Source organism: Enoplosus armatus, chromosome 17 (assembly GCF_043641665.1).
Source record: "Enoplosus armatus isolate fEnoArm2 chromosome 17, fEnoArm2.hap1, whole genome shotgun sequence".
Classification (NCBI taxonomy): domain Eukaryota; kingdom Metazoa; phylum Chordata; class Actinopteri; order Centrarchiformes; family Enoplosidae; genus Enoplosus; species Enoplosus armatus.
Genome location: NC_092196.1, coordinates 286,076 through 299,662, shown reverse-complemented (window position 1 = coordinate 299,662; position 13,587 = coordinate 286,076). Strand labels below are relative to the sequence as shown.

General features: G+C 46.7%; 1 protein-coding gene across 1 annotated transcript in view; it reads left to right on the top strand.

Moving 5' to 3' along the window:
* Positions 1 to 12,568, top strand: part of LOC139299694 (carbonic anhydrase-related protein 10-like) — a 63,744-nt gene extending 51,176 nt beyond the window's left edge. Inside the window, exons 4-9 of the mRNA XM_070922546.1 lie at positions 1,489 to 1,674; positions 2,539 to 2,634; positions 2,852 to 2,924; positions 5,473 to 5,627; positions 7,779 to 7,953; positions 12,546 to 12,568. Of these exons, the coding sequence (XP_070778647.1) occupies positions 1,489 to 1,674; positions 2,539 to 2,634; positions 2,852 to 2,924; positions 5,473 to 5,627; positions 7,779 to 7,953; positions 12,546 to 12,568 (708 nt within the window). The remainder of the gene's footprint in view (positions 1 to 1,488; positions 1,675 to 2,538; positions 2,635 to 2,851; positions 2,925 to 5,472; positions 5,628 to 7,778; positions 7,954 to 12,545) is intronic.
* Positions 12,569 to 13,587: the final 1,019 nt, after the last annotated feature.

The following is a 13,587-nucleotide window of genomic DNA, read 5'->3' as shown; positions in this document are numbered from 1 at the left end:
AGAGGAATCTGTCCTGTATAATAGGACAAAGCCAGGCACAAGGACAACAACCCTGCGTTGAATGCAAAGGTTGAGGTGAAGAAGACACAGTAAACAAGACATCGCAGATACATTCACGCCAGTATTTAAAAAAATATCGGCTTCACACCTTCCGTGCCATCCATAGATTTCTGTGTTCTGAGGCCTCACAACAAACTACAAAACAATTATATAAATACATTCTCGTTATTTAACACCGTACGGGAGTTTCCGCTCCATGTACCATTCCCCAAGTCATCGCAGGCCATTTAAGAAATCAAATCTCCGTTTACTCCGAGAAGTGTGCCATGGTCTGTGGTGCGTCTCCAGGTGGGGTTCGGTGGGCGGGTGAATCTCAAGATAAATCCTCCGAGCATCTCAATTTCCTGTTGACTCACATTGAGACTGTGAATAAGTCATTTTTGACATAAAAGCTGACCTAACGTCACGGGCCACAGAAACAGTCATTCTTTCGTTTTTGTTTGTTTGATTGGTTGGTTGGCTGGGCGGGAGGTGGGATCGCGTACCAAGCCCTTCAAAAGGGCCACAGCGCAATAGGCCCATAAAATACTAGATTAGATATGTTATGGGCTTATAAAATCAGACAGAACTCTGCAGTTTCATTTGTCCTGCCTACATACATACATTTCCCCTGGCCGACTTTATATAACGCGACATAACATAACATTACTACCCGGAGTGAACGAGTGAAGCAGCAACTGTCCTCTTGTTCCATAATTAGGCTGAGACAGTCTGCTCACTAAAGCCTCCATAAAAGATCGGGGGGTGGGGGGGGAGAAAAAGAGGTTACAGCAAACTCTGCCGCACATCACAGCACATCTGACTTTTCCCACTCTGCGTTTTATCAGAAGACAAAGCTGGTATAGTTCTAGAAGTGGGCCATGATGCTGCTGGGGCTGGAGGCAATGGGATTACCCGTGTTAAAAATAAAAAAAAAAGGGGGCTCATTGCAGCACTTTGGGTAAAAGAGTCATGTAGCACATCGTAGACTTAGAAATAAATAATCATGATGACTTGGACCGGTCGTGAAAAGTAAGGACTTGAGACCTGACTTGGACTGATGTGAGACTTGACTTAAGACCTGCAAGGGAAACCACAATCAAGTTTAACCCGAGATTGACCCAGTTTCTGACAACATTTTGGATGAGATTTAATCATCCTTGGGTCTTTTTGGGGGTTTCTCTCAGGTCCCTTTCACATCAGGTCTCTACTTTTGACAATGCATTTATTTAAGTCAGGTTCGGGTTTCAGGTTTTCCACTTGTCTGTTCTATCTACTTATAATAGTGTTTTTTTGATGTTCAGTATGTTACGTTGGCCTGTACGAAAGTCACCATTTCCCATCAAAGTACACCAGACACAAGAGATAAGGCATGAGGTATCAGAGTAGTAGCGAAGTTACAGCCATCGTGTCATTGACGCCCATCTCTTCCTGTCTGTGTCTCTGTAGATGGGAGGCACCATGTACAACACGGGGAAGCACGTGTCCCTGCGGCCAGACAAAGCCCACCTGGTGAACATCTCGGGGGGCCCGCTGGGTTACAGCTACAGGCTGGAGGAGGTCCGCCTCCATTTCGGGAGCGAGGACTCCCAGGGTTCGGAGCACCTCCTCAACGGCCAGGGCTTTCCCGGAGAGGTAAGAGACCAGAGACCAGCATTTGTAGGACATGCATGTTGTCTCGCATAAACGCATGTAGAACAGCGAACGCGCGCATTGAAACAGAACGACGCACGCACAAAGTAAACTATTCTGAAACAGTCGTCTCTCATTAAGGGGAAAGCGTTTCATATGCGAAATCTTGTTCTCAAAGCTTGTTATCCACCTTGAAATGAATTCAAACCGGGTTGTTAGAATTGGAAGAGCGAGTGTGTTTCTTGTGTTTGTGGAGAGCTTCTCTGTCTTTAACTAGTCAGTGATCACAGAGTTGCGTTTGCTTTGTAAATCCGCTCTGTCCAGAAAGACGGGCAGAGATGTTTCAAAAGGAAGCTGTGAACGTTGGAGACGCTTGTTATGCGGACTGGGTTCGTGGTCCCACATCTGTCAGACTCATCGGACCCTTTCCAGCCGACGGACTGCGGCTGGAGAAAGAGACGAGGTTTATGAAGTCTAACAAACCAAATCTAGAAAGCAACCTACTCTGGGTATGCCCTTCCATAGAACAGCGGCGTTCCCCCGACTCGACCCAGGGACCCAAACGCAGTCAGAAAACATCTGAATGAGACCCAAAGATGGCAGCCATGTCGTAACTGCCACTTTCTGGGGGGGGAGGGGGCAGACCTTTATGCTGAAACACACCCGAAGATTGAGCGGGTGCAGCAAATGTTGAAGCTCTGGGCTGTCATCGTGGGCCGTTTCCTTTTTCTAACATTTCACATTTACACGTTAATCGTAACCATGAGTCAAACTCAAAGATAAAAGATATCCCATTAGATGGACTTCTGCAGGAGTTCCTTGAGTCTAGCCTGTGATGTTTTCTGTGTCATTGTGTCTCTCTGTCAGGTCCAGCTGATCCATTACAACCAGGATCTGTACGCCAACTACACTGAGGCAGCTAAGAGCCCTCATGGCATCGCTGTGGTCTCCATCTTCATCAAGGTCAGCATTGCCCTTCCGCAACCAACCAAGAAACAAATGACTCTGTCAAAGAGCTCGTCGGATGGTTCGATGAACTCGTAACATGCACAACTTCTCAGCTGTGGACTGATAATGATGACTAATTCAAGGATCGCAGTGTCAGTCCTTAGGCCACCACATGTGTTTTTACTGCATTGTGTGTGTGTGTGATGAATATTCTCTCTTTGTCATCTCTCAGCTCTCTGAAAACTCCAACACCTTCCTCAACCGCATGCTCAATAGAGACACCATCACCAGAATCAACTACAGACGTAAGACACGCACACACACACACAAACACACACACACACACACACCCTGCCTTCACCTGTGTTTCGTCCCCAGACGAGCTGTATCTTGTCCTGCTGTAAATAACCTATTACACTGCCACATAATCTGAGATGATTCTTGAAAGTCCTCAGTCCGACCAGCGTGGTGTAACCTAACTTGACACACACACACACAGGGCCGTATTTCAATCGCGCAAGGGCAAGCGAGACTAGTGCAAAGCGGCCGGGCCCACGGACTGTGTGGACGTCCCCACCTGCTATTTTTGCTTAAGTAATAAATACACTCTTCAGCCAGCCGCACCACTGACCTCATAGACCTGACGCGGCCGAGCTTGGTGAAGCCGTTCATATGATCTCATCGATCGGGCGCTGTTTTAGTAACAATCCCAGCCGCATTTCATGCTGTAAGTGGTTACATCATATCTTAAAATATGACACAGCTGCATTTCAAGAATAATACCGAGTTATAGCAGTGTGTGTGTGTGTGTGTGTGTGTGTGTGACTTGATGAAGGTAAACATAGGTGGCGGTTGTGTAACGGCATTGCGGCTCCAGCGCGGCAGATAATCAGCATGTCTATCTCGCTGCCTTGAGATGGCTGCAGGGATTTTGATGAACTGAAGGAGCAACTTTTCACACTGTATAAAGCTGCAACAGATACCGTGTCACGCGCATATTCGTATATAGGTCAATGCAGACCAACGTTCCCGCTTTAAACAAATGAAACAACGGCGATTTGAACGACTGGCTGGGGAGTGTTGAAAGAAATGCGTCAATTGGCATTTTAAGGATTAAAAAAAAAGGCAAATTCAAAAATCATCGAATTAACAGCCGATTGACACTGCACCAGAAACAGACGTGGTTCTGAGACGTCTATCCTCGGCACCAAGTCTAAGACCCAGTTTCCACCAAAACACCAACAACTGGTAGCCTGATGTCAGACAGAAATGTCAGCTCGTTTCACTCCATTTCCTTCTTCAGTCTGACATTGCCTCATCTCTCAATCGATTTTCCCGAGCCAATCACTAGACTAGCCAAAACGTCTCCATCGCCTCCTGGTGGCTGGCTGCAGTATAGGTCATAAGCCCCGCCCCCTCCATGTTAGCAGATGGGACATGCGCCAAACTAAAAAAATCCAAGTACACGTCCAATACATGTTTCCCAAAGACGGTTTCTGTCATTTTAGGTAGTTCTTATCACCCTGATGTTTGTTCAAGTGTCAGTTATTTGATGCTATAAAAAGGGGTGAAATGCCATGATTGACAGCTGAGATTGACTGTGGTGTGCTCGTGATTGAGTCGGGTGGGTGTATGAGGTGGAGACGCGTCGGCCATCTTTATATACAGTCTATGATCTTGGCAATAGCTCGATGAGGGCGTTACTCCTGCCCGTGGCGCTGATCGGCTAATTGCACGTCAGGTCGTTGCTCCGCCACAAAAATAGGGCCCTTAGAGTCTACAGCCATGCTAGCAGTGAGGCTACAGTACTCAGGCACAGCGGCGCTTTGAGCTAAATGCTAACGTCGGCGTGCTCACAACGACAACGCTAACATGCTGATGTCGAGCAGGTATAGTGTTTTACCATGTTCACCGTCTTAGTTTAGCGCGTTAGCATGTTGACGTTCGCTAACTAGCACTAAACATGGCGATGGCGCTAGATGAAAAGTCAGGGGATCACCAAACTTATCACAACTCATCCCGAATTTCACGGCAATCGATCCAGTAGTTGTTGACATGACCAAAGTCAGCAGAATGTCCGTGCGAAATGTCCTGGAAGTCCATCCAAAATTGTTACATCTCTAGAGCCACGCCGCTAGTATCGCTAAAAATAAAATGTTGAGGTCTAAAGCTTAGTAGCAGTTCATTCCCGATAATGTGAGATCTGTGCTCTACATGCTGTAACACAACAACGCTCACACGCCATGCAGTTTCCCTCCTGCCTGCCTGCCTTCCTAATTTCATACAAATCAGCGCAACCTTGCCAAAACCTGTTTTTCCAACCTCTGCTGCGAAGACGCGCGGCCCTCTGGAGGATTCCCTCCCGTTAATGGGGCTAAACATAGCCGAGCCTCGTAACCGCAAACCTCACGCTCACACGGAAACCTCTCTCTCGTCACTTCAGGAGGACATAACGTTGACTTTCCTGTTTTCTGTTCTCCGGGGACGCGCGCTAACCTAAACCGCGAGGCGAGGCTTAACCTTTTAAAACGAAACGGTTTGGCCTCTGGGAACCCAGAGTGACTGTGGGAACAGATATTTGGCCCTAATTAATACAACACACACACACACACACACACACACTTTGTCTGCTCCAACATGTTTGAGTTTGGTTTTTGAATCATTCCTTTTAATTGGTCCAAACAGTATAGATTCATAACCTGATGCAGTTTTACATAAAACATGCACACACACACACACACACACCTCTCCCTGTCCTCTGACAGTGTGTTCCTGTTAATGGGGTCTGAACATAACACACTTTCACCCGACACGCTGCATCACCTTAACACCCCCCCCCCCCCCCCTCTCTAGATGATGCGTTCCTATTGATGGGGCTGAACATAGCCGACCTCTACCCCGACACCACGCGCTACATCACCTACGAGGGCTCCATCACCATCCCCCCCTGCTACGAGACGTCCACGTGGATACTCATCAACAAGCCGGTCTACGTGACACAGATGCAGGTACGCGAGCGCAGGACGAGTGAGCGTTATTGTGTGTGTGTGTAAGTGTGTGTGTGTGTGTGTGTGTGTGTGTGTGTGGGGTGGGGGGGGGCACCGACTAAAAAAAACCTCTGTCCTCCTTCATCTGTGTCTCTTTTTTGTTTTGTTTTTTAACGGCAAGAATGGAGTAGATTTTGTAGGTGGTGTTTAAAAAAAAAAAAAAAAAAAACCCACAGAAACATCATCATCATCATCTGCATGCAGCCACAGTGATGCGGCTATAAATCTACATTTCATCGTCGGTGCTGGGTCCCTCCCCGGAAAGCTGCTTTGTGTCGCCGCAGAGCAGCTGGGCAGATCCGATTCAAAACCCCACCACCACCCCTCCAGCTCTTAAAAACTCAAGAAGCTCGACGTCAAAGTGCAACACATTACAATCCAGCTCGGCACTCACCTGCGTGCATCAATGTAATCAACTCCCACACACCATCTGCCATGTACTCGCACTTTATTTACTCCCGCTCTCACTCACCCATGCTTTGTTCCCACTTGTCTGTCAGCCCTCTCTCTTTCTTCTTCATGGCTGTTTCTCTTTCTTCCCTCTTCTACTTCTGTTTTACCTGTTTGTTTGTTTCTTCATCATAGTTTTTTTTTGCCCCACCCTCTTACCTCTCTTAGCCCTTTGTCCTTCCTCCCTTTCCCCGTCCGTATCTTCATCCCTTTCTCTCCTCTCTCCTTCTACACCCACTTTAGTGATATACTACAGGTTTTCATTTTGTCTACTACCCATTTTACAAGTCTGTTTACAGGTCTTGGGGGTGCTACTGCATATGTGTGTATGTGTGTGTGTGTGTGTGTGTGTGTGTGTGTTGGGGGGGGGGGGGGGGGGGGGGGGGGGCTTTTGTGTCTCCAGGGGGGAGCTGTGGGAAGTTTCATAAATTGCCTCAGGTGATGGAGTTTTATTTCAACTGTCCATCATGAGTCCAACAACGTTATAGGAGTGCTAACTCTGTGGAGTACTCATTTAACCCCTGGATCTGAACTTGCGTCCCGTGGGACAAATCTGGCCAGCGATGGGGTTCTCAGTGACCCGACCATTTTCTAATTCACTCTGAAAATAATTGGATTCACGCTGGTAATTTTTATTTGTTTGTTTATACCAATTAGTAAATGTTCAGTCCCTTGGCTTGGAAGTTGCTTATTGTGTAGAAGCGGTGACACTTGATTTCTGCGAAAAGTTCATGTACACCTGATTTGCTCGGGGGAACATGGGAGAGTAGTTTACCTTCACTGCTTTCTGCCAGAAAGACAGGACTTTCACCTAGAAGACTGCTGTTCGTGCCCCACGTGAAACCAAAAGTCAGCGTATTATTTTAACCAAAACCATCTTTTCCTAAACCTAACCAAGTAGTTTTGGTGCCTAAAACTATGACTGTTTTGCAAAGTTAACCAAATGTTCGAGAGGCTTTCTGGCAGAAAGGCCTGAGGCCTATTAATGTTTGTTGTTTTAATTGGCCACTGGCTTCGTGTCATCTTGCAAAAGTGGCCCCCGGGCAAAGCAAGTTGAGTATCCCTGCCTTAGATGCTAGGTCATTAGAACCCACACTCTTCCACTGCTCGTTAGAAAATGACCTGTATCACAGGAATTACTGAAGGTTTGAAATGTTTGCCATTTTCAACACATTTCACTACATAAAAAAAAAGAAACATTACCAACAGTTCGGAGCCTCGAAGCTGGCAAAGTAACAGCATGTGCAGCCTTGAAGCTAAGTGAACGTCAAGTGGCTGGGACAAGAACCGGCAACACCAAGTCCAAAGGTGTGGCACTCTGCAGGAAAGCACCAATGAGCTCCGATGTCCTTCACATTGAAAGGAGCCAGTTGAGGCGGTACGGTATCTAATTAGGATGACGCCTGGACACAAGGGTTTAATAGTAATCAGTGTAGTGGCTTCAGAGGGCTAAATTAAAAAAGCCCCGTTCGCAACTCTGGGGGCGCTGGGGGGGGGGCGGTCGTTGCCTCCTGACTGGACTGAACTGAGCTCGGCCAAACTGCGAATCGGGCGAATGCGAACTAAAGCGCACAAGCTCAACTCAAGTGAGGTCTGCCACTCTCAACCGCCACCTGTTCTTCTTCACCCCCCCCCCCCCCCCCCCCCACTTGTCCCCCCCAGATGCACTCCCTGCGCCTCCTCAGCCAGAACGAGCCCTACAAGATCTTCCTGAGCATGAGCGACAACACCCGGCCCACTCAGCCTCTGCTGCAGCGCTGCATCCGGACCAACATCAACTTCAGCAAGCAGGGCCGCGACTGCCCCAACAACCGCGCCCTCCGCCCACAGTACAGAGGTAAGATGGAGGTTGGGGAGGGAGAGGGAGAGGGAGTAGTGGTCTTGTTTCTGCATGAATAAATAAAATATTCTATTCTGCCAGAAATTAATGCCAAGTATGATTTTGCTTTTCTTTTTTTCTTTTTTTCTTTGTTTTTACATTTTCTATCCCTTTAAAGCTAATTGGGGCATTTTGTACGTGCTTGTGATATAAATGAGGGGGCTACATTTTTTTTTTTTATTGCACCTAGTGATAATGTCTGTCTAAACACAGCCTAATACCTAATGTGCTAACCAAGCTCATAGCCAAGACTTTAGTCAAATTAAAGGACCGTTTACTTTTAGAACTCGTGGAAAATATCTGAAATATCTCACCATGTTTTTCAATTTGTTTGCAATTGCAAACACAAAGCACATGTTTGCATACGTTTTCACTGCAACACATTTCAACCCCTTGACTCCACACAAGTGATCCCCATTGAATTCATTATGTGACGGCACCAGCGATGCTTTAGGTGCGTCTTATTAAACAGGGCGAGTCTGTTTTCACTCTGACATGAAAGGGCCTTTTTCTGTAGATCAGTGGAATAAAAAATAAAAAAAGGCACACATTAAATCTACTTCAATTCAACACTTTACAAGTGAGTGTGTATATGGCGACACAATCAAGTCCAAAGAAACCGAAGACGGACTAAGTCTGTAGGTTAAAACTGAAAATAAAGTTGATGCTGCTTGTGCGTCACAAAATGGATCTTCCTCTTCTTCGGCGTAATGCTAAAAAAAAAAAAAAAAAAGTGCTGTACAAGGCAGGGAGGAGAGTGGATAAATACATAAAAAATAAAGAATGCATAAGAACAAATCACAGGAAAAACAAATGCAACATACGCGGTTAAATGGAACACAGAAAACACAAAGCACACTGTGAAACACGTTATAAAAGCCGCCTGTCTAATGTATTAAAAGCTTAAAAGCACCACCTGCAGCGATGTGAAACAGTGAGGAGGAACAGAAGTCTCTGACAAGACAAATCAAACAGAATTACTTTTATAGATCATGCCGTTATATATTATATAGCTATTTATGTGTAATCCTCAAGGTCTGAATCCGACAGCGACTGAGAGGAGTCAGCGGAAGGTCCTAGCAAGTATAGAGACACAGCTGATCATTAAAGCCGCCCCGGAGCGGGGAGGGAAGGTTGACTGAGCGCGGCGCCGTGTCAGCAGTGTCTTGAGAATGTGAGAAGAGAGAATGAAAGAAAGAGGGGAGATCTCCTGCGAGCGAGAGGAGGGTGAGACGCGTACGAGCACAAAAAAAGATGGTGTTTGTGTGGGAGTGCGTTGTCTGTTTGTACGGATTTAAAACTGGGAGCGCGTAGGTGAGCTGGTTGGCGTTGAAGAGAAAGCTGCTACATCAGACACACACACACACACACACACACACACACAACAAACGTCGAAGCGCTGCGCAGAGTGCGTGGGAGTCCTCGTATTCCTCTCAGCGCTCTGCGCTCTCCAAATATCTTTGTTATCGATCCGGCCGAGCCCAGCGCGTCTCTCCGCAGCATCAAATGGATTCGGCGGCCTCTGCCTTCCCCTTTTGATAATGGCCCGTTACAATGCAGGGGCCCCCAGCAGGGGTTTGTGCATTCGCGGTCAAAGAGGAGAGAGAACACAGGGGGCGTCACAGAGTTGCCTGACAGTGTTGGGCTTTATGAAAAGAGGGGCAGACACGTGCAGGACGAGCACACGATCTTGCAGTGATAACATGTGGGCCTGATTAAAGGTGAGCCGAACAAGACTTGGGTGTAGCAATTCACGCCCATTCTAAAGTAAATGTAAATTGATTGCCCCCTCCCCCCCTCCCCCCACATAAAGTCAGTTGTCGCAATGTCCTGCAGTCCACAGCAGTAGCGTCCATCTATTCTTACATGCACATTAAAGCTCTGATTCTCTGCTCCCTGCGTCCAAACTGACGTTAAAAGTCCTTGGGGGGGGGGGGGATGATAATATATGAAATAATAATAATAATGAACTGGAGCTTTATTAGATTATGTAATAAGCGATGTGACAGTAATGAGTAATGAGGGGATCATATTGTGTTTTTGTGTTCAAGGCCTTTAAAAAAAAAGAAGTGGTTTCTCTGGTCCGCTAGCAGATCTGTTAGTCAGTGCCGCAGCTGTAGAAGATATCTCTGGTTCTGCTGCATCGATTTTGATCCTTTTTTCTTTTCTTTTTCTTTTTTTCTTTTTGTCCATCGGGAGTCCGACCATGTGAAAGGAGTGCAATGCCGAATCTGTGGCGCGCTCTCGTGAGGTCATTCTTGGACGTTGGAAACGGTAGTTTAACAAAAAACAAAAAGGACCTGAAAAAGTATCTGAGCGAATGTCATTCAGGGAGGACGATGGTGAGACGCGACGTCTGTTGTTGGCGTGACATTTAAAGGCCCCCGGGGGGGAAAAAAAAGGCTGTTGGATGTTTTACGAGAACTGCGGGATTGGGTGCTCCAAAGAAAAAAAGCGCTAATTAAAACAGAAACTGAAGACAACGAGAAGAGGTCAATAAGAGATATGACGAAAAGTAACCTCTGGGGTCTGCCCCCCCCCCCCCCAGTCGGCAGGATGCACCTGTTGTAAGTGGAGGTGGAGCCAATTGTATTCATGTTGTTGTATAGCGTAATTTAGCGTAAAGCTCATAATAAATGCATGCAAAATTTTAAGTAAATGTAGTCAAGCAAAACGCATAAACACTCAAGTATATAATAACTTAAAACCAATTACTTGAGTTCAGTACTCGAGTAAATGTACACAAACAACAACTTCCCTCCAAACACCAACAAGGGAGTGCTCCATGCAGACCAGACCGCAGTGGACTTTACTAAGATCACAGGAGTCAGGCGGTCTGTTGTGAGGATGTCTCTCAGGGCTGCCAGACTGGGACAAGTCAAGCTTTAGTTAGCAGGTGGCCTACTCCGGAGTGATCTTGGTTCCAATCAGCTTCCGTCACCTGGATGTGGATGCGGTGATGTTGAAGGGCAGCTCGGCTTTCTCTCTTGACGTTCGCTCGGCAACATATGGGCATGGAAAGCCTGTTCCTAGCTGCTGGGGCGATCCCGACGAGGCAGTTTGCCCCATAACTTGTGCGTGGACTTTCTCGGACACGAAACGACATCACAAACACTGTCTTGCACTCTCCTTCTTATACATTTTGCCTGAGGTTAATCGGGGGGGGGGGACTAAAATGATGGCTGATGTACAACCAAAAGTTTGGCAGCAAGCCCCGGTACAGAGGAGCGAAGTGTCTCTTCAGAGAAGATGCAGGGAGAGAGAGAGAGAGACACTCGCTGGCGATGAGAGGATCCCTGGTGGGAGATAAACGAATGGATTTCTCCTTTTGGCTCGAGTTATTTTCAATATCGCTCTCCCTTCACGGGCTCATCCACTCTGAAGATTTCTCCTCTCCTCTCCTCTCGCTTTATTCCTCTCTTACTCACACCCATTGATTTCCTCTCTGTACTTCCAGTCCCTCTGGTTGTGCCTTGTTTTCTCTATTAGCTACGTCGTTAGCAGCGGGGTCTGTGGGGCCCTGACTTGCGAGGGATCCCTGCCCCCCGCCTCTGTTGCTCTTCCTGAGGTTTCTTCAAAGAGACTCCATAACAGAAGATGACGCATTACAAGCTGCGCCAGTGGTATGAAATGGTACACACTTCCAGTTATTAAGCGAAAAGAAACACACGTTTCATTTCAGTTTTAACTTTCAATTCAGCGCCATTTTGTGCACGGCCTGAACGTAAATAAATCAATAAATGTAAATAAACTGAACTAAACATGGATTCAGACAGACGGACGACACCCTCTGGACGGCGCGGGGGGAAAAAGCGAACAAACAGTCTGGCGGAATGGCGGCAAAACGAAACGCGGCATGGCGATAAGTTGCTTTGGCGATTACCTATTGTTCATTTCGTGTCTATTATCTTCCATAATTATTCGGGTAACGCGTGTAGCTACAGAATGCAACGCTCTCTTTTATGATGTTCTATCGCAAACTAGAAATGTGTGTTACATTGACCTCCAAGACGTAAGGTCATTCACTCATTTCCTACACGGATAGTAAGCTAACTGGCAGCATAGCTTAGCATAACACGCTTCGGCTTTCCTTGCAACATCTCGGTAGGATTCCAAGCTCTGATCATGTAATTCATGCCGCCCAGTATTCAATGTGTTTTTTCAATGCATTGCACTGTGGGGATATAGCGTCCGTTCAACACTACTGACTGGATTTGATTTGATTGGATTGGATTGGATGGAGTCAACGCCACTTGATCACTTTTTCTCGCGTGAACGCACCACATACCCGTAACCTGCTCCGGGTTAGTAAATCGTATGGAATTGGGACACAGTTTTAGTCTCCTCTCTCCTTTACCTTTGTCTCTCATTATCCCTTCTCGCGCACACTTTTCTGCTTCTCGCTTTGTCTTTCTCCCCACAACTTTTGAAACCCGAGGCACCCCTTTGTTCTGTTTTATTCCACACGGCTTATCCTCTCTGTACTAATTATCTCCTCTCCTCCTCCTCCTCCTCTTCTCTTCTCTTCTCCTCTCACTTCTCTTCCTCAGTGAATCAGTGGCTCCTGAAGTAGAAGATGGAAAAAAAAAAAAAAAACGATGTCGAGCCGCAGCGCCGCGAGAGGAGAGGCGGGATTCATTCAAGTCTTATTTCACACTGCCAAACCCGAGCTGAACCCACCAACTGAGGCTGCTGATTGACCTGAACTGAATGGACAGTTTAACTTTAAAAAAAAACAACAAAAAAAAACTTATCACAGCCAAGCTCAACTGACCAAACTCCAAACAAATCTTCTGTGCCAGGGTACCAGCCAGACTTTAAGTCCAGAGCGTGAAACGGATTGTACGGACTCTGGTGTACTCTGTAATGTGTGTGTGTGTGTGTGTTTTTTTTGTTTTTTTTTAATCTGTTGTATTAATTCACAAAGGCCGGAGATGCGAAGACTCTCAATCATTTCCGTTTGGCTGGTTTTCAGAGGGACGGATGTTTATCTAAAGACAACGGCGATCGCTCGCCCGCCCGTCCACATTCAAGAGGGCAGTTATGACCATTGATGGTCTGACCCCCCCCCCCCCCACCCTGCGACTAAGAAACACTCCGCTGTGTTATGATGAGAGACATAGAAAAAAAGAAAAAAAAAAAGACTGCTTCTGATATCAAATGGTAACTAAAGAAGGTCATTTTCAAAGAGAACGTGAAATGTGTGAATTAGGTTGCGTAGCTGAAGGGGGAGAAGCAGAGGGAGGGGGCCGCAACGGTGACATTTTACACACCTGAACAGATGGAGTCACTGGAGACTGGGAAAGGGAGCGGTCACTCATTTTGCATGATTTTACAATGGTCCACTTGTCTTCAAGGTATCTTATTAAAAAGTGGCGACAGAATTCAGCTCGCGTCAGCGGCTAACTGTTTGCACAACAGCATAACAAGGCAGCCCCCCCCCCCCAGCTGACGCACTTGCCAAAAATGTTCATTCGAAATTGGTCGTGCCTAAAGGACTAATTCTACAAAGCCACTCCTGACCAAACTGACAGCTTGCTAAGCCCCTCCCCTAAGCGCGTGATTGTCCAATCATAGCTTAGCAACCATAAC